General features: G+C 45.2%; 1 protein-coding gene across 2 annotated transcripts in view; it reads left to right on the top strand.

Moving 5' to 3' along the window:
- Positions 1 to 383: 383 nt before the first annotated feature.
- The window catches only part of CDH4 (cadherin 4), a 664,040-nt gene continuing 642,716 nt past the window's right edge, over positions 384 to 21,707 (top strand). The window contains exons 1-2 of one of the 2 annotated variants that reach the window (XM_073309188.2): positions 384 to 571; positions 3,791 to 3,902. In XM_073309188.2, the coding sequence (XP_073165289.1) occupies positions 512 to 571; positions 3,791 to 3,902 (172 nt within the window). In that variant the 5' untranslated portion in view covers positions 384 to 511. The remainder of the gene's footprint in view (positions 572 to 3,790; positions 3,903 to 21,707) is intronic. The other variant, XM_073309187.2, reaches the window with a different exon arrangement.

Genomic DNA, 21,707 nt, shown 5'->3' with positions numbered 1-21,707 from the left:
TCCTACCTTCACTTACCTAAAGGATCCTGGTGAGACACAGCAAGCCCTCTATCTAGTGCAATGCACACCTGGAACAGGGGTACCTCCTGCAGGGGTCAGCCTGGATCTCGGTGCAGGTATCAAGCTGCCGGCGGCTACCCTCGCCTGTGTCAGGAGCAGAAGGGGGCTGTGAAGCGTGGTCCTGCCTCTTCGCTTCTGCCGCACGTCAGAGCGAGGAGCAGACGGAGGCGGCCCCTTTAAGGCTGCCTGTCACTCCGAGCCGAGCCGAGCCGGGCGGGGCGGGCCGGGCTGGGGAGGCGGGGACTCGCCAGAGCCGCACCGCCAGCGCTTCACCTGCAGTTCAGAGCGGGCGAGCGGAAGGGGGGGACCGGGAGCCAGCGAGCGGCTGTCGGGGGCGGGGGAGCGAAGCAGGGGCGCTGGGACTGCCCAGGCAGGCTGGAGGGAGGCAGCCCGGGCGCTGGGCGAGCGGCGAGGAGCGGGGCCAGCCCGGAGTCCGAGCGCAGCCGGGGAAATGACGATTGGCTCAGGAATGCTACTTCTGCTGCTGCTTCCCTGCTGTGGCTCGGCCAGGGTAAGTGGGGTGCCCGGCTCCCGCGCCGCCGAGTGGCCCAGAGGGTGCAGCGGGGAAGCGGGGGCTCGCCGCGGGGTGGGCTCGCCGCCTTCGGCCGTGGGGGGCGTGGGTCGCCTGTTGGAACACGGATCCCCGCGCGCGCACACGGACGGACACACGGACACGGGGACACGGGGACACGGACCTATCTGCATACAGCTGGGGAGATGCGCCTTTGGCTATCCAGGCACAGAGCTGCCTGCAGCCAGAGAATCCCACACGTCTCTCTGTGTGTGTGTCTCTCTGTGTGTGTGTCTCTGTGTGTGTGTGTGTGAGAGAGTGATTGTGGGTGTGTGTTTCATCTCTTGTTTGGAGAAAGTGGCAGCACGCGCGTGATTGCCTGGCTTGGTGCGGGGAGTGTGTGCGCCACAATGCCAGGTCTGTGTGTATCTCACGCTGGAGCGAACACACACACACACACACACACACACACACACACACCCCTCTCTCTGTCTCCCGAGCCATTCGTAGGCACTGGCAGACAAAACCTCCTGTACGGAGAGACTACATGGAAACCAAGGGGGTGGGGGTGGGGTGCGTGTAACACGGCACCCCTCGGCCGGCCGAGACGAAGATCCCGATCCGTTCCAGCTTGGTGCAGTCCAGTTCTTCTCCTGCGGGGTATTGTTTTCTTGTTGCAATAACGTTAAGGCTCTGTTCTAATGCGACCAAATGCAGGAACTTCAGAGCTGAGGCTCAGACTGGGACTTGAACCCCAGCATTTCACCCTCATGGTGTGTGCCTCGGTGTTGCAACCACTCCCGAGAGAGTCAAAGCCATGCAGTGACCAGCGGCAGAGAGAGGACCAGGCACGGCAGGGTGGGCTAAACGTGTATGGAGCATCCTTTAACTTCTGAGTTCCGTAGCTTTGGTAGATTTATCTCCGCTCCCTTATAGAATTTGCTGTGTGCCGTTTTTATGGCGTACTTCGCTTAGTTTCACATCTAACATTTGATGTCATTAAAGGGATCCTGTCAGTGCAGCGCCCGGGGCTGGGGGGACGGAGGGGGGGGGGTGACAGAACTTGTGCATGATTCTCAATATGCATTTCCCACGATAAACTTTAATGGCTTGTGTATGCGTTGCTACGCTGATCTTCGCTGTATTGTGAAACAGTCTTCATTCTGTACTCCGGATCTGCAAGACAGAGCTCATTTATCGGTGTATTTTTAATGCACATTCGCAGGAGACTCTGTAATGGAGTCTTCCGAATTGAATGTTGTGGCTCCATAGTGCTGAATGTGGAGTACAAATCCTCACAAGTAGTTCCTTTGCCTGCACGGTCGCTATTTTTATAACTCCGTATTTCCGCTACATAATTTACGGTATATTTTAACTGGGCCTGGTGGGTCCAACGGGCTAATGGCTTGAAAAGTTTGTTTTCAGTTTCTCAATGCAATCCCATCAAAGAGACAGACAAAACAAATGAACCCCCCCCCAATTATATAATGTATAAACGATCTATCCGTCACGTAGATGCGTTCTTAGAATGTTGCCTGGACAATGTTGTTGTTGTGTCGGGCTTGTTCTATAAACCAGTGGCATTATTTATTTTTCAGGCTGAGCCCCTGTGTGCCAAGTTTAATCTGTGGGAAAGGTCCATCATGTCCCAGTTATCAGCCCTGGAAGGGGGGGGGGGGGCGATAAAACAGTGGCATACCCCTCTCCCCCAGCGGCACTAGCGAGCACAGTTCTAAGAACTGGGCGATTTTAAATTCAAAAGCTATTCTCTTCACTTCAAAAGCTATTCTTCTTTGAAATGTTTCCTAATTGCAACATCTTGCCGGAGACAGTCAAGAGTCCACAGAGCTGCTGCTTTCTTGCATTTCCCATAGAGGAGCTGGCATCTGTCTCCCAAGTGTGATTTTCTAGCAGAGATTACATTGGCTTTTCTTTCTGCTTAGTAAGCTCATCTGAAAGGGCAAGCCGGGTGGCTTTTTCTTTTTGCTTTTGAAATGCAGCTTTCTCTGTTCATAATTATTTTAAAATCCACCTGAGTGGAGCTGATCTCATTTCCTGGCTTGAGGGGCTCTGTCTGCGTGGGAGTATGTGTCTGTATCTTTCGCCCTGATCAGTGAGATCCTAGAGCCCCCTAGGTTGTTTCCATGTGAAATCTCTATCCAATAGCGACTGCTCGGGAGAGATCTTCTCTTTGCCCCCAGGGCTTCAGCCCATCCCTTGCCGCCAGCCTTTAGTTGTAGACAAGGAGCTTTATGGGGGAAGGTGTCCCGGCCGGTGCTTGGTACTTTGGCCGGAGCTGAGCAGGGGTCCGAGAGCATCACATCGCCCCCGGCCCCACCCTGGGTTCGGGGTCACGCGGGGAGCATCGCATCCGGAGCCCAGTCCTTGGCGCATCCGTCTCTGCAAAGAGAAAGTTGCTTGCCAGCAGCCAAGTTTTCCGGCGACGCTTTCCCTTTAAGGCCGGCAGGTTTTTGGCTGGGCAATGCTAATAGGCTGCCTTGGCTCGAGGCAGCAGGTGTGGGGTCATCCTTAGGGGGTCTGTTCTCTATTAACCTTCGGGTGCATGTTCTTGTGTTTCAGGCTTGCGTGCACCCTCGCTCCCTGCCAGGTGGTTATTGCTCAGCAATTCTGCCCTGATTTGCTAGGCGAGGTGCCCAGTGCTTAACGTCTCAAATGTAGAGCAGCCCCGCACTGCAGCTTAACTGGGACTTCAAGAGACATTCGGGGGATGGGGTGGAGTTGGTGGGGAGGGTAATTGTCAAATTCAGACACGGGTGCTCCTCTTTCCAGTTCTCTCTGAATTATTTTTAATCACACTCCAGTCCGACAGTGTGCGGCGGGATCTTCCTTAAGGATTGCAAAACTTCCACTGATTTTAAGGTTGCAAGATCAGGGCACAGGATGCCTGTAATATAGGAACATTGTTGTCATTGATGAATTGCTGATCCTCCTCCCCACCCCTTTAATCATACCCGGTAAACCAGGCTTCCTATGAATAACGGTTCCTTATTGTATTTCATGCCATTATTTTCTGTCCAGTTTAATTTCTCTAATATGGCCTGGATCCACTCCTACCGACTCCTTGTCAGGTTCACCGGATCCATCTTTTATTGCACGCTGCTTTGTTGTTCAGGTTCCCCTGCTCCTCAACACCTGAACAAGAATATCCTAACAAACAAAAGTCAAAGTTGTTTGTTTCCCTTTGGTTGTTCTCTGCAGGCACACAATGGGGATTTTACTGTCAGACCCACTTGCAAGCCTGGCTTTTCAGAAGAAGATTACACAGCTTTGGTTTCGCAAAATATCATGGAAGGGCAGAAGTTACTCAAAGGTAAGTGGAATGAAATGATTCCTAGAAGCTGCAGTGAAAATCTTTCATGCTCATTCTTTTTTTTTTTTTCCTTGTCGGGGAGAGAAGCTTAGAGATCTGAGAGGCAAAAGGCCAGAATTCTCTGGTTTTGCTGGTGAAATTATCCATCAAATAATGTTTGTAGGAGGATGAAGCATGAAGTGATTTACCTGAGAGTAGTAGTTTTGTGAATTAGATGAATCATTCCATGGCCACATATTGTCTGACTCAAGTGAATTATTGGAATATAGTACATGACGTCATCCATTTCACCTCTGATCTCCCACTCCCCACCCTGTCGCGGGAGCTTTAGATTTGATTTTTACAGAGTATTTTTATGTATGAAATTCAAAAGTCCTTAAATTATCCCTGCTTTGAAATGCATGATAAAGCAGACGTTGTTGTCGGAAATGTGGTAAACAAGCCTACAGACATTCTGTTCACAAATGTGGCATTCATTTTCATTACTGCCCCACTGACAACATGAAAACACAAGCAGGAAGGCATTACCGATTAGCTGTATAGTAATTGCAGGATTATAACCACTTTTGTGATTGTAAACTCTAAGACATCTTCATAATCCAAATGGCAATAGATAATCTTATGTATTGATCTGTTTCCCTTTCAAGTTAAAAATAATTAAACTTTTATATTTGCATGATACAGGAAATGTATCCTTGTTTTCCTGCTGGCCAATTTTGTAAGACAAAATATGACACCTCTGTACACTGGTAATCTCCAACAGATGCTATATAGGAGTTTTGAAATCACAATACATTGAAAAGGGCTAAGCAGGACACCGGTGTTCAATGTTGTATATTGAATGAATTGTAAACTTTCTCACAAGTTTATTTTCTCACTTTTTGTGGTCTTTTCCCAGTATGGTGGGAATTATGCCCTCTTCTATCTCCCCCGCCCCCGCTCAATAGCTGACACTAGTTCTACCTCTTGGATTCATTAGAGATACAGGATTGCTGTGGTTCTCTTTCTGGCTTCATCATCTGGAACTGAGCATTTTTGCTTCAGTTATATAGCCCTTTTATCTCTCCGTGGTCTGGCAATCAGTTTGTTTTTTCAGCCTAGTTGTCTTAGTTCCAGTGTGCAAGAATTCACCTGGCTGACCCTGGCATCAATTAGCAGATTTTTTAAACTTTATTATTTTTAATTTGAAGGATAACTATACAGAAACGTCACATAGACAAATCCAGGAATACCATAAGGCATAAAGTAATACAGAAATGCTACCAGGTGTTTACATAGTTAAAGTTCTCCCCCCGCTACCAAAACTGTAGGATTTTGCTGATCAGTCTGTGAGCCGAGCATTTAGATTCTGACCCTTTGGCTATGGGAACTCATTTTGATTTACAGCGTTTTCCAAATATTTCTCTCTCCTTTTCATCTTACTAAATAATAACGTCATTAGTCTGCCACTTCGGAGGAGTATTTATGACAATTTGCTGTTGATAAATTGTGCTGCATATTGTGTAGGTGGACAACAGGGCTGGAGCAGAGGGTCTGTTTAGAAGAGTTCAAAATTATTGCCAGCTAAGCCAATGGAGTAGCTGTTATTTCATTTCAATAACAGATGTCCTCTTTAAATAATATGAAATTATATTTATACAGTCAGTCTAGTTGAGTTGAATAAAAACATGTATATAATGAACCCTGATTGAGCTCCCACTGCAGTCATGGCAAAACTTTCACTGACATGGAGGAGAACTGGCCCTCAATATGTTGTTTAAATATATATGTAAACATCTATACACATCGTATGTGAAATGTGTGCCATGTAACATTGCCAGGTGTTATGTCAGTTGTAGAGCATTTTGTCAACTGTAGGAGAGAGAAAAAAGTGCAAATGTTGCGTTTGCCAACAATGTTGTGTTTGCCAGTTAAAGTGTCTTCTTTACACCTTTGGAATTGTACTCTCCAATACATGCTGCTGTTTATCATAGAGAAAGAAATATAGCTAATTAATTTGTATAATTGGGGAAAAAAATCTGCCACACAAAATTCCACTTTGTGCTTATGTTGTTCTTTATATATATATACACTCAAGCATGCAAAATTGGTAGTTTTCCAGTTTTCGTTTAATTTTACTTCCTAACACACTGTGTCTGCAACATAAAATGTTTACCTCTTTCTTTCCATCTGGGTGAAGTATTCAACAATAGTTCAGCCCCAAAATGGGTTCATGTTGTTTATATTAATGTGTTTGATGGATTGGCATATGTTTCACACTATCTAGCCAAGCAAAGCTTTTCTGCCAGTTACTAACATCTTGTCAACAGTATTCGGCAATTCCTCTTCAGGCTCAGTGGGGCTGTTTGTGTGAGAAAGTCATGTAGGTTTTGGCCTGCCAAGATTTTTGGGGATTCGAGGCGGAGGGGAGGGGGGGGAGTTTTTTCTTTTCAAGTGACTCTCAAAAGATGAAATGTACCTCTGTGACGACCAACACAAATTCCACTTAGCCCCAGGGGGTAGATTATCAACTGGTGTAGTTTGCAGTTGACTTCCCTGGAGCTCTGACAGTTTACACCAGCTGAGGATTTACCCCAAAGGATCTATGTGGTCCAGTCGGCCTTGTGCTGGACCTCAGAACTGGAATGAATTTCAGCCAACGTTAATAAGATTCAGTGTTAATAAATGAAGCCTATTCCAGGCTGCTTAAAAACAGTGAGATGATAAATACAGCATTTACATGCTAAGCTTTGTAATACGTGGCCCACAAATATATATGTTATGAATACACGTATCGAAATAAAAGTGCTCCTAGCATTCTTGGTTTGAATAAAGTTAAACAGATAATGACTACTTATAATTGAGTTATTCCAATGGAAATAGCTTAGCCTTAATTTGACAATAAAAGCTTTAACGTTGTCCTTGTTTTATTATCAGTATGTCATAAGCTATTAACTGCTACTTTGTGGCTCATCTTATTTGCCTGAGTCAGCTCTCTAACTTCCTCAAAACACATAGATTCCAGAAGGAATTATTTGTTACACAGTAATTAACATGTTTATGATAAATGGATGGAACAAATGTCATGGCATTTTGTTTTATGTCTAAATGAAAAGCATTTGCATTCTAAAAATTTCATGCTAATTAGGCTTTAAATAGCTTTCCCCAATAGGGCTGCATACACTGTATATGGCACCTCATTGCAAATACCGTAACTTAATATGGAATATTAGCTGATGTGGTCTGGAGAGCCAGTGGTTCCCTTAGAAATGCTGCCCCTTCCTCTTTTATTACGAGTTGTTTGGATGTAATCATATATATTTTTCTCTGTTTTTGTTTTCAGGATAATAAATTTACAGTCATGATCACTGATGCATAGTAATGTCTAAAATAGGATGGTTAAAGTATTTTTCCTTAGGCTAAAACTGAACCATCTCAAAGCTGCAGTGTAGCAGAGGACAGTTACTGTGCTGGTATCTTTTTCTCTGCTTTGTTAATAATTAATATTAACTTAAACTGGTGAGAACATCTATCCTGAGGGGTTGGTGGCACTGAGATGTACTGCTACCCTGGAGACTGAGTTCAGGAGCAACCATAGGGGTTTGATCACTGGATTAGTGGGGTTCAGGTGTATTGGGGCAATGACTTTTTTGTCTCAGAGGGCAGGAGGAGTAGGTAGCAAGTAGGCTGCTGGTAATAGTGGGCTGTGTCATTTAAAGGTGACTTGCAAAAGTATATAAACAAATTGGTCTGGTGCCCTTTTTTATGATTCTTTATAAAGTCTGAAAGGTTGAATTATGCTTCTTCTTTTTTAAACATCTGGGTTTTTACATTAAAAATTCAGATATTGTCTGCACTGTGAAGACTCTATGATGCCTGGGGAACTAGTGGAATGATATCACAATTCTAGTCTATATAGGTTCTTACACAGCCTGTAGCATCTGAACACCTCCCAGAAGAGCACTAGGTTTCATGACTATTGTCTGTCATGTGTGGCTTGCACAAAAGTCAAGAGACTGAAAGTGGAGCAATTGAGAAGGAACAGGATTTTTAGTGAAACTGTTTAAAACTCCCTTTTGTTTGTTGCTGTTCACATCTCATTAACTTCACTGACTTATGTCCTGTCCACACACCAAAGTGGCAGTGCTTTACCTATTTTGGTATAGTTAAAGTGGTATAAATCCCCTAGTGTAGACACACTTACATTGGCTTAAAAAAAAAAAGTGCTTAGACTATGTCTACACTACAGCTTATGTCAGCATAATTTATGTTGCTCAGCAGTGTGAATAAACCACCCCTGCGTGAGCTGCATAAGGTACCTCAACATAAGTGCTCGTGTACATAGTGCTAGGTCGGCGGGAGAGCTTCTCTCCCCAGACACAGCTGCTGCCACTGACGGAGGTGCTCTTTTTATGTTCTCTCCCGGTGGCGTAGAGCGTCTTCACCAGACACGCTGCAGCACTATACATGTAGACATGGCCTTATACTGGTCTTACTTATATCCATGTGGGAAGAGGGATAAGCTGCAGCACTACAAGACACTGATTCACCAGTCTAACTGGATCCACATTAGGGCTTTGACTGGTATAACTATTTTGATTTTTTTAAAAACCACACTCCTAACTGAAATAATTAAACCAATACAAAATCTGTATGCAGGCCTGGCCTAATTAAAATTTTGGATAAAGTATGTTTTTCTTAAAGGCTCACACTCCTCACATATTCATTTAAGGTGTAAGAGCTCCTAATAAACATCTCTAAGACCCCGCCAAGAGTCTTCTGCAAACCCAGGGAAGATCAGAATCCACATTCCTGATATTTTCAAGGTGTAAAACAAGAGAAAAAACATAACAAACCCTTTATACAACAGTAAAAAGCAAAAATGAGCAAATTCCCAATTAAAAAAAAATGTCCAGGTCACATTTCAGACCAGCTTCTAATGTGCTTGCTCCAAATGCCTGTGTATATGAAAGCGGAGGAATAGTCCCGCTATTGTGGGGAACTTTCCTGGCTTCTGTACTACCCCGGTGAAGTGGGCTAGTGAAAGGATCTGAGTCCTCGCTCCCACTTCCTTTACCCAGTGGTCTCCCAGCCCTTGAGGACTCCCTTTCCACTCTCCTGTCTGGCAGAGTCCTCGTAACCCCAAAAAGGCTGGGACCAGGATTCCTGGGGGGCTCGACCCCCAACCCTGCTGTGGTCACCTAGGACAGGGGCTAGGGTGTCCTAACTCCAAGGTACTCTCTTTGCACTGGGCACTTCTCTGACCCCCTGACCATTACTTACAATTTAAAGCACATGCAAGTTATTTAATCAACAATTAATTTTTAAAAAAATAAGGAAAAATGGGAAAGGTTAAAGGAAACACATCACCCCGCTCTGTGGCAGGAAACATCACAAACAGTGTCTCTGGAACGTCGGGGCAGTTCACAGTCTGTTCCTTGTAAGTCCCAGGCCCCTTCTCAGGCCCTGGCTGTGCTGCAGGGATGCTGTGGGTTGGACACTTGCTCTGGTGGTGGCCTCACGCTCTCAGGCTCTAAGTGGTAGGACCCTTCTTCCTAGTGTCGCCCCCGCCCTGCTGGGATTATGATCTAAGCCTGGCCTGCAGAGCTTCTTGGCTGAGGCGTCTCCCTGTGCCGGGCCCACTGCCCAGGGTCCCCCTCGCTCTCCCCAGCTGCTCACCGCACCCAGCTCCGGACTGCTCCAGCCCCAGCTCCACCACTCGGTCTCAGTGCTGCTGCCGCTGCTCTGCCTCCAGCTCCCTGGGCTGCTTCTTGCCCCTCTGGCTCTGGTTGCTGCAGCTCTGCTCCCAGGACAGGTCTGCTCTGCAGGCTGCTTCTGTGACTCTGCTCCCAGCACTGACCTGCTTCGTGGGCTGCTTTTCTGGCCCCTCTGCCTCTGGTTGCTGCAGCTCTGCTCCCAGGACAGGTCTGCTCGGCAGGCTGCTTCTGTGACTCTGCTCCCAGCACTGACCTGCTTCGTGGGCTGCTTTTCTGGCCCCTCTGCCTCTGGTTGCTGCAGCTCTGCTCCCAGGACAGGTCTGCTCTCTCTGGGCTGTGCCTCTGGCTTTGGGGCTGCAGCTCTGCTCCCAGGACAGGGTCTGCTCTTTCTGGGCTGCTTTTCTGGCCCCTCTGGATCTGGCCCAGCTCTGCTCCCCAGCTCAGCTCGGGCCCAGTCTGTCTGACCCAGGCAAATCCAGCTCACACAGAGGACGGGACCTCCCCGGCCTCCTAACTCTGATTAGGCTGCCTGCCCTGTCATTCAGGCTGACCTGGAGCATTGGCCTCTCCCCATTGTACCTGGGGGCTGTCAGTCTCAGGGTCCTGATTCCCGATCGACCCTTCCCCCTTTTAGTACTGGGAGCTAGCAACTAAAACACCCCCACTGAATGTTAGTAAGCGGGCAACAGTCCCCTTACATATATAATAGATGTGGGGAAGAGAAGGTGGGTACTCTAGTACTTATACACAAAACAAAATCCTACCAAAACAAAACACTACTAGGACTGGTTGAGAATTTTTTGGCACACAATGCCAGTTTGTCAAAGCCAAAACACTTCTGTGACAATGAAACAAATTTCAGTTAGCCTATTATCAGGGCAAAACATGTGGGTAGTCAGGGAACTCATGTGCGAAGTGAATGATCCAGGTTCAAGACCCGGCTCTGCCTGATTTAGGGCAGGGAACATGCATCGTCCACATCCCAGGGGATTCCCCTAATTATCAGGCTTTTGTCTATTCTGGGATGGTGGTCTCATAATCCATTGGTTAGATCACTCACCTGGCGTGTGAGAGATGCAAGGATTTAAAGCTGAGACTCCAGCTTCCCAGGTGAGCATTCTAACCACCAGCTATTAGCTGTTCTAGGGTTTGTCTGTCTGTCTTTCTGTGTGTGTGTCTCTCTCTCATTTTTCATAAAAAATGTTGACGAAATTTTTCCCATTGTGGAATGGGGAATAATTTTGAACTCTTGAAAATTTTCTCTGGATGGGAAAACCACTTCTCACCCAGATGCATAGGGCAGAGCACACACATTTCTCCTCTGCGGGGAGAAGGTATGAGGGAGGAAAAAAAACAGCCTCACACAGCAAATGTTAGTCATGTTTCTAAATGCGCCACTGGAAGGAGCTAAGATACTGTGGTGATAGTATAAGAACCTGAATGGAACAGAACAGTATTCTTGGGGTGAAATATATAGCAACGAGTGTATACCTAAGGATTTACTGGGCATAGGGAGAGGGAGTGTGTGTTTAAATGTCTGGTGGGCCTCATTGCATGAAAAACATTGATGAAGACATTCTTGTCAAAACTCAATCATTTCTGCTGCATTGTCTTAGGGTAGGGCTAAACAGGAGCTAGAGATGGAGTTTGGAGCTTGGGTAGACATACCCACATTTGCTCTGACTGATGGTAGCAGGAGGGGCTATCCTGTCTGTGACCCTAGGAAAGTACTCAGGCAGCAAGCCCTTTCTGCCACTTGCATTGCCGTGGCTATGCTTCTACTTTTGCATGTCTGCTTGAGCTTGAAATTACCCTCCAGCTCCAATGTACTGTAGACAGACTCTTAGAGGTTACAAGGCTTTTATAATTGTATGCTCTGAATGTGAATAGGTGACACACCTATCTTTCCTATTACTCCAAATTTAATTTAATTCACTGAAGTCCATCCCACTGTCAATCAAATAATGGATTTCAGTCACTTTAGTCGAGTCTGAATTCAATATGTATTCATTCCCAGTGCCCATTTGCCTGGTTTAGAAATTAGTGAGCCAGTCAGTCTGGCTGAAATCTAAAGTTGGGTTTGGAATGGATCCCTGCCCCTAAATTTCCAGTTCAACTGGATAAGCCAAGGCCAAAATGGGGGGTTGGGGGAGTACATTCAGATATCACAGGGCTAGCTTGGAGTCCGGGACACGATCCTTCTGTTTACTTAACAGCGCTGGCTTTTCAGTTCTCAAAGGACAGTTGTCACTGGGTCACAACACTCCCTAACTCTGCTTTAGGATTTTCTGGGTTGGCTGGGGTTGCTGTATTTTTGCCTAAGTCCTTTTGATTAGTTCTTTCTTTAAAAAACAAAACCCCGCACCCAGCTCTTTCGTTTGCTATCAGTCACATGTAGCTGCTGCTGGAGAAATAATAGCGATAAGGATTTCAGCTGTAATATTCCATAGCCCCTGAAATGTTTAACATTTAAAGGACTTTGCTTCATAGTGCGTCCCCAGGCCATAACCTCCTGTTCTGAGGGGCTCAGATTAATTACTTTTTATCGCAGGCAATTTTATGAATCTGCCCATTGATGAAAGGAAACTACAAACATGGCATGCTGGAGGCATTTAAACCAGTGGTTTCTTCCGTGTCTCTTTAGGGGGGGAAAAAGAGAGAGAGACTAATTTGACCAATGTTTTTAAAAAATAGAAACATTTGTTTAGCTGAGGCTTTTAGACTTGTCGTGAATGCTTTGTACTCAAAAAAATAAAACCCTGTGAATGCAGCATCTCCAAAACGACGCCTGGGATTTGAAGTTGTTCATGTGCATTATGGCCTCCTTGGTGACTTTTGGCTTCTAAAGCTTAGTGGGGAAGAGGGAGTCCTGGCCCGCTGTCAGTCCCTGGAGACTTGGTCCCCTGTTCAGTACTAGCCACAGTCTGTTCAGTGGGGAATGCCACTACTGCCTGTTCTAACTATTTCTGATACCCCGCTGGTTTACTGTGACCGTACCTTTCTAGTGGACTATGCTGCATGCTCCCCACTTGGAGTGTATTTGAACAGAAAAGAATCCGCGTGTGAGTGGGAATTATTGAAGAAGATCATACGCTGTCCTAATACATTTTACAAGGTTTTATATTAAAACTCTGAAACCAGGTGAATGCTCAGTGGGCCCCAGGACTCTTCCCTACATGTTGATCAGTCTTCTACCTTTACATTTTGGGAAAGGAACTGTTTGTTCATCCCCTCTTTCTTGGTCTAACTGTTGGGCAGCTTGGCTGGCCTCTTCTCCTCTTGCAATCTTCAAAGCACATCCCATCAGGTTTGTCCTCTCCTCCTTCCAGCCCAAGGTTTTCCAGGAAAAGTTTCCTCTGCACCTATCCTATCCAGGAAATGCTTTTCTAGCCCCATAGCTGCCTCTTTAAAGGTACTTATCTTCCCCGGGGCTTGCTGTAAGTCAGAATGCACCACGTTTCTTGGGAATTCAAGGGAAGACCCCAGGCTGGGACCAATACATTGACTCTCTGAACATTTCAGGATGGAGGCTGCTATTGCATTTTATCCATATTGCGCATTATCCTTCAGATCACAGTCCTAATATAAAAATTGTATATCAATTGAATGGGACCAGATTATTTAATAAGAGCCTGCAAATTAAGTCTCTTGTATTGTTAAAAGAATGTTACTTTCCAGATCAGAGTCTCAAACCTAAGTAAAATCAATTTTGCTCAAATTCCAGGGAAGACATTGAGCTTTATCTGAATGACTTGGCTTTTTCAACAGCAGACTCTGCTTTTCCTCTTTTTCTGTAATTTGACTATTCAAGAATGGCACTGCTTCAAAGTAGCCACCCCGGGCTAGGTGATATTTAGGAGAAGAATGAAATGAAACCTCAAATTCTAGTGAAGAAAATTCTGTTTGCAGCATATATTTTTTTCCTGGTATGATGAGATGGGGCTTGGTTATATCTGGGACAATATTGTTTTCAATATTGGGACAAAATTGGGATTTGATGTTAACCTTTATAATGTTTTTTTGATGTCCATGCCACTGACATCAACATCTTCTAGTCTCAAGAAGACATGGTTACCATAAAGCCACATCTGTATTAGCAAAGTGACCTGTTGCTGGCCATGGTACTAAGCAGAACTGCTGCTGACAGTGTAGAATCTCTGGAATGCTTTCTGTGTGCAGTTCTGGTCTCCCATGTTTAGGAAGGATGAATTCAAACTGGAACAGGTACAGAGAAGGGCTACTAGGATGATCCGAGGAATGGAAAACCTGTCTTATGAAAGGAGACTCAGGGAGCTTGCCTTGTTTAGCCTAACTAAAAGAAGGTTGAGAGGAGATATGATTGCTCTCTATAAATATATCAGAGGGATAAATACTGGAGAGGGAGAGGAATTATTTAAGCTCAGTACCAATGTGGACACAAGAACAAATGGGTATAAACTGGTCATTGGGAAGTTTAGACTTGAAATTAGACGAAGGTTTCTAACCGTCAGAGGAGTGAAGTTTTGGAATAGCCTTCCAAGGGAAGCAGTGGGGGCAAAAGACCTATCTGGCTTTAAGATTAAACTAGATAAGTTTATGGAGGAGATGGTATGATGGGATAACATGATTTTGGTAATTAATTGATCTTTAAATATTCATGGTAAATAGGCCCAATGGCCTGTGATGGGATGTTAGATGGGGTGGGATCTGAGTTACTACAGAAAATTCTTTCCTGGGTATCTGGCTGGTGAATCTTGCCCATATGCTCAGGGTTTAGCTGATTGCCATATTTGGGGTCGGGAAGGAATTTTCCTCCAGGGCAGATAGGAAGAGGCCCTGGAGGTTTTTCGCCTTCCTCTGTAGCATGGGTCACTTGCTGGAGGATTCTCTGCTCCTTGAAGTCTTTTTAAACCACGCTTTGAGGACTTCAATAGCTCAGACATAGGTGAGACGTTTTTCGCAGGAGTGGGTGGGTGAGATTCTGTGGCCTGCGTTGTGCAGGAGGTTGGACTAGATTATCATAATGGTCCCTTCTGACCTTAGTATCTGTGAAAATAGTGTTTAAAATGTTTAATCTACCCACACTAATGGGTAAACTCTTTCTCCCCCCCCCCACCAGTTCACATGGACCTATTGCTGATTCCTGTTGTCTCCTCCACAGACATCCTGTGTGTCGTTGGGCAAGTTGCTTAGTCTCTTGGTGCCTCAGTTCCCCATCTGCACACTGGAGTTAATAGCACAGCCCTGACTCAGAGAAGTTTTATGAAGATAAATGCATTAAAAATTGTGAGGCACTTGAATGCTGTGACAATGGGGGCCATATAGGTACCTTAGATAGATAGTCACCAGTGGGTCAATTTACTAGTGTAGATGGGGCTTAAAAGTCTGATTCAGAAGGAGTATTGATGATGGGGTTTTCTAAGGAAGCCTCAATCATTTTATTTTTTCCATAGACCCAGAATTTAATAATATAGAGGAAGAGGGGTACATAAATTTAGTTTAGTTTATGGATACTGGTAACACATTGAAGTACTATGCCTAGAACTAAGCGTTTACAGGATTGTGTCCCGTACATGCTGTGGATAGAATTTGTAAAACTCCAATTTTTCAATGGCCCGATGAGTTATCCTTTATAAGGACCCCTTATCAATGACTAGAAATGAAGTTCTTTATGGGCCTGATCCTGAACAGTTGAAGTCCTCACACTGATTCAGAGGCAGAAGCATCTATCTCTGTGTATTTTTTTCGACATGAAACCGTATTTTGTAGTTGCAAAAACTCCGTGGTTAACTTTTTGATTGTATCTAGATACTTCCATGGCCCACATCACCCTTGTATCATGCAATGTCAGTTTTTTCCTGATACAATGAGACATTTTAAATTATTTTTTTGAAATTGGCAGACGGGCTTTGTGTCGATCAAATAGCTTTAAATAGAAATATTGGAACAGCCTGCAAAGATGGATGCTAGCAGGCGAATGGTACTTGTCTAGCTTCTAGCAAGGGTAACTTTTAACGAGGTAATAATTTAAACACAAGAGACCGAAATTCTGCTGTGCATCACCACTAAAGTCCAGGCGTAACTGTGGGCATGATTTGTCTCCTAGAATAAAGGAAACATCAGACTTAAGAGCATGCAGCATAAAGATTTTGTTTTGAACTGAATTGAAAGGAAAACATCTGTTTTTCTCAAAATATTTGTCAGTAATACTGGCTGCTTTATTTCCTTCAGCAGAATCATTCCCAAGTGAATTTCTGTGAAATGCATAAAGTTGTTAGTTGAGTAAAATTCCTTTCTGCTGCAGTCTTTAATGTTGTTGTTGCTGATATTTGTCTGAAATAGAACTGCATTCATGGCCTCTTAGTGTTGTTTGTTTATTTATTTATTTTAAATTGCAAGTGCACAGAGGGACAGAGGAGAAACAAATGTTTTGGCATCTGGACCATACAGTCATTAGAAGCTAAGATTTTCAGCTACTACTGCTGCTGTCCCTTCCCAACACATCACATAACTCCAGGACACTGACTCTTTGCATGCCAGCCCTGTCTCTTACTTATCCTCTGTTCCCATCTGGTGCAAATGCTCAGTTAATTCTGCTTTACCATCACTTGTCTCCTGCTTTACCATCTCCTGTCTGCTCCTATTTGCCACTCTTTGGTAACACCGAGAGCCAATAACAGGGACTAGTTCAATGCTCCATTGGCTATGTTGGGGCTAGCAGCTATGCTGAGGGTCAGGTACACCACAGCCTGTTAAAATTTCTTCTGTTGTAGCAGTCATTTTATGGAAGGCTCAGTTGAAGGGCTGGAAGTACTCACGTAGGGCCTGAGAGTCCATTTGTGTCACCCATGCAGCAGAAAAATAAAAATATAAATCCTTTCCATTTAAATCAAGAGCCAATCTGGGTGTTACATTGGTATTCAGAAGCATTGCTATCATTAAGGCTTTTGCCGTTTCCTTTATAAACCACAATTTTGTAGCTGTTTATAGATTAGGTATAAAAATGAGTTCCAGTCTAAAACTTTGCTATCCTGAGTTTGTCTAGTAGCAATCACCCCTTTTATTTTTCCTTTGAAATAATTACAAACATAGCAATTAGTCAAAGATAAACAGCCAGGACTACAAAAATTGTCACTTACAAAGCTGTTACACCAGTCAAGCAATTCCTGCTATGTGAAGTCCACAGAGAGACACCACAGACAGGGGCGGCTCTACCAATTTTGCCACCCCAAGCAGTTGCCGCCAAATTGCCGCTGCCGCCGAATTGCCACCGTGCCCAGCCCAAAAGCCGCCGCGGCGGGAAGAGCAGCGGAGCTGCCGCCGAATTGCTGCCGTGGGACATGGACTGCCGCCCCATTCTCCATGCCGCCCCAAGCACCTGCTTGGAAAGCTGGTGCCTGGAGCCGGCTGTGACCACAGAGGCATGTCAAAGAAGCAGATGAAACTGTTTCTTGTCTTAGAGAGTAATGTAATTTGGGATTCTTGGCATGCAGAGCAAAACCACCAAGAAATATAGTAGCAAGTGCTTTAATTAAATACAAAATCAGGGTTTAGCAATTCTGTGTTTGTATAAATGTGAAAACCCAAACACTTGACTAAGTGGTTGCACTTGAATAAGTCCAAATCAGTACTGATTTAAGGCGTAAAATGTAACAAGCTATTTATCCAGGATCAACTTATTCAGAAATTAAATAAATAAAGTAGCTGTGATATAAATCAACCCTAAGTGCTTGCTCCTACATACACTTGCTGGTGTGGCCAGTCCTACTGTGAGAAGTTCCTTTGATTTCAGAGAGACGATTCATGTGCCGAATCAGGCTCTTAGTATGACAGCAAGTTGTCACCATCTGGTGGCTCTTCTTTGCCTTGTGGAATGCCGGGCTGGTTTGGATAATGCTGCCAAACATGCCGCCACATGGTGGCCCATCCCACTGCGGACAGGCTGAAATGTTCAGGTGGTGTTTGTCTTGTGCTCCGGTGCTACGTGGTATGGGATGGGAGCTGCTTCTCGTTAACTGAGCTTTGGCTTGTTCAACAGCTTGGATCAAGACCACTTTCCTCTTTATTGTTGCCCTCGCATATTCCTATCTGCCTCCTTCTTTAACAGGAAGCCTCCATCAACTAGTTCTCTAGCTTCCTCCGTAAACACATTTGCCAGTTCCAGACACCCTCCTTATTGCATCGCACCCCTGTCCCCAGACACACAAGTTGGACTAATTCCCCACCTGCTTATTTGGCATGACAGAGAAGTTTGGTAATGGGGGAATGGGGAATTTTTCACAATGAATATTGGGCGGTATATGTCATGGTGGGAGGGGAGGTGTCTGATCATAGTGGGCAATTTAACAGATTCTCCCTATCTTCCCCTAGATGCCACTAAATCCAAATTTGTGTGGTCTAAGGCTGCACCCCCTAATGACCAGTGCTTGTCCCAGAGTATGTCAGATTTGAATTGAGCAGAGACTGGCTTTCAGGATTTCTGGGCTCTGCCACAGATTCTTCAGTGGGAAGTTGGAGCCATATGTCTAGTCTGGGAAATGTATAAAAATGTTTGTTTATCTGACTGGGGGGAGGTGGGGGGGAATGATTTGGTTTGGGGATAGCTGTTTATCAAGTTAATTCAGCTCCCCCATCTCTGAGTAGTTATCCTGTAAATTGTCCTGTTAAGTAGGAAATTAATGAGAATGTGTGTTACCATACATCTATAAATCCCCTGCACAATTATGGGTGAACAGATCACTCTCTGCACTTCCATTTAGGAGCCACCAAACAATTCTGAGCTAACTTAAAGAATGCAAGCAAGAGTGTATGAAGAAGCTGATATTAAAATAAAGAACCCAAATCTGAGCTATTTGTGCAGGGAAAACATCAGCTGACTCCAAGTCAGAGAGCCCACCATCAGGCCAAACATTAAGTGTTAGATCTAAACTGTGAAATCAGGAAATTCAGAGTTCAAGAAAAAATTCCATCCAAAGCATGCCCTTTTTTACCGCCTCTGAGAAGCCACAGTAATTGCTGTATGGCTTTTTTTTTTTTTAAAGCCTGCATTCTTGGGACCCATCAATATCTTGGCGTTGCTGGGTTGGTAAAGACTGGGGTTTAATCCTCCCTCTGCTGAATTTTATGTTTGGTCAATTTCAACTAGACCATGTTGCTTTTAACGTGCGTTAGTATTTATCTGTACCAACTCATAGTACCTTGGTGCACCAACTTATGCCTGGATTTAGGTAGACTTAAGGTAAGCTTTTGAGAGAGAAAAATTGTAGAAAGTGGGAAATGCAACCTCACTTAGATAAGAACAGTGCAGATCCTTAACTAGAACGTGTGCTAGGGCTGTGTATATGGGCTGCACATGAACTGAAAGAAATCCAAATGTCAAGTTGCATTTGTCTTTGCTTTTCATGGCTTTCATAGGATCAGAGTGACACAAAATGGGATCTTCTCACTGAAATTTTACCATCTAGAAACACACATCCATGAGAGGGCCCAGATTGTCATTTCAGCTGCATGAATTGCACTCTCAGCCTTTAAAATGCCTGTTGAAAACCTAAAAACAGATACAAATATTTGCAATGTAAGTACACCCTCCTAATGTGCACATTACTTTATTCATGAAGACCTACATAAAACACGTAACTGTGAGGGTAATATTGTGAGCATTTTTCTATTAATAAAGAATCAATGTACTTGCAGTTTCATCATACTGAGATTGTAAATGAATAGAGAAGACACACTAGGATGGTGTTGTACTGCTGGTACAAATGTATACGATCCCTGAGAGCATCTGTTTTATGATACAGTTGGTGTCTTAAGTGGAGCTCAGGTGAGAAGAGTGGAACAAAGCGAAGCTTTTCCTTTCTATCCAAACTGCAAATGAGACATTCGGGTGGCAGTGTATGTGGCATTTTGTATTACAAAGAATGGCATAAAACAATTCCACTGACATGAAGGCGTGCAGACAACATTTGTTCTCACCCGACGATCCCCTTCAGTCAAAGGGGAACAACAGAATTAAGTTGTGCCTTCTAGACATGGCCCCTCAGTGGGGTGCAACGCCACGGCTGGAATTCTGGGAGCCGTTGTGCCCCCTAACCCTAGCTGCCAGGTGTGCAGAGGAAGCCATCCTACTGCTATATGGACAATATATTTTCACAGCACCTAGCACGAGGGGGCCCCAGCTGGTTAGCCTCTAGGCGCTACTGCAGTTGTAACCCCTTGGGGTTTAGAGATCATGGCCCCTTTAAATCTTTTTCCTAAGGGGGGAGGGGGAGCAGTAAAAAAAAAAAAAGAGGAAAACTCCAGGTGGGGCTCGAGAGAGAGGGAGAAGGGCTGCAGCAAGGAGGCCCTCGCAAAGTGAAGCATCAAAAAACATGCCTGAAGCTTGGGAAGGACAGGGTGGCCAACCAGGAACACCCCAGAACAGGAGGCAGGGAGAACCGGCCCCAAAAACCCAGGCCAGAGCTAAACACAGTATCATGGCTGCCCAGACTGCATGGGGTTGTGAGTACTGTGGCTTGTGACTCTGCATTGAGAATAAGGAGGGAGGCTGCTAGCTAGTTAAGTGGGGAGGTAGGTAGTTGCTCTGTGTGGCTTTGCAGAGAGCAGCAGAAGAGGGTACTGGAGGGGTTTGTTGGGGAAAGTTCACTGGCACCGAAGACGACCAGAAGCACCCAAAATTCACAGCTGAATTGAAACTTTGCTCAGGCCTCCTAAACTCTGTGTGCAGACACATTGCTCAGTGTCTGCCCTTTCAAACTGTGCTACCGCTGGGCCTGTGGGGCCTTGGTTTGAATGCAAACCTGTTTTACTGCTCACCCTATATTTCCCCTTGTTGTTTTTTCTCCTCTCACCCCTCTGTAAATAAATATTTCCCTTTTCGTATATCCATTGTACTTTTCCGGTGGGGGTTTGAAACAGGTGCCCCTGGGGTGAAAGGGATTTTTCCTGCTGCATTCCGGCGCGCACCTTCTCTTGACCCAGAGCTGCCTGCAGAGCAGACTCTATCTTGACCACGAGGGAGCTAAAGTTACACAATATCTGTTAAATAGTAGTAATATTTCTAAAAGAGGTGCAACTCTTAGCTGATTCCGAGGGCTATGGTAGCTGTGGTCATGCCTGCTCCACACCTTATTTTCCCGTGAGCAAGGAGCAGTCCGTGCACTTAGGGGCGATGGGAGACTGGAATTGTGTGCTTGGGGGAGGAAGTGTGCATAAGGAAGGCTGCTTTGAGCCTTTGCTCACCATACTGGGGCATACTGAGGATTAGAGCTGAAATAATCCTGTACAAATATATGGAGATAATTAGCTAATCACAGGGCCCAGCCTGTTCCCTGGGATTGGGCTTTGGCTGAGCCAGCAGGGGAAGAAGCCTCTCTGTGTGTCCTTATTGGGCCTAGGGAAGGGCTGCCCCTTGCTCTCCGTTCTCTTCCCCCTCTGCCTTAGGCTGCATGTTGAGCTTTCTCTCTTTTTGGTGGGAAGAGAAGAGCAGTCCCACTCTGTGTCCTGATTGGTGAGTTTGGATGCTGCAGGGATCCACTGATTGTTTCTCTGGCCCTATGAGAGCATAAGAACAGCTGTTCTGGCATCAGGCACCATTCTGACCAGTTCCAATCGCCTCCTATCAACCTTCGCCTCTGATGGGTGTGGTTTCTGGATGGTTGTCCAGGCTGTCCTACCTCACTGCCTAGTTTCTTTAAGTGCTCTGGTTTAGCGGAGTGCCAGTTTGGCATTGTGAAGGCCTTTTCCCAGTCTGGGTTTTTCACTTTCCCCAAATCAGAATCAAAGCCTAATCAGGGGGAGGATATTTGGATTGAAGGATCCATCATTGATCTCAACATCCACTGACAGCCATGGGGTTAAATCAAAGCCAGGTCCCATTGTAGTGTGCGGGCTGGGAGCGTGCACACCTCTATATACGAACAGTGGAAGGTAGCCTTTGGAGGAATGAAGGGCACAGCAATGAGAAATGGGGGGCTGAGGACTTTGACGTTTGCCAATAATATAGAATATTGAGCCTCAGAGAAACATATATGTAATGTAGTGTCTTGATGCCAAGGTGTTTGCTGTGCACAGGACCAGTTAGCTGCTGCGTTGCTTGTTCTCAGCATAACGTCATATTCTGTAAGCTGAA

This window comes from Lepidochelys kempii, chromosome 13, assembly GCF_965140285.1.
Source record: "Lepidochelys kempii isolate rLepKem1 chromosome 13, rLepKem1.hap1, whole genome shotgun sequence".
Lineage (NCBI taxonomy): Eukaryota > Metazoa > Chordata > Testudines > Cheloniidae > Lepidochelys > Lepidochelys kempii.
This window is presented reverse-complemented; position numbering and strand designations above follow the sequence as displayed.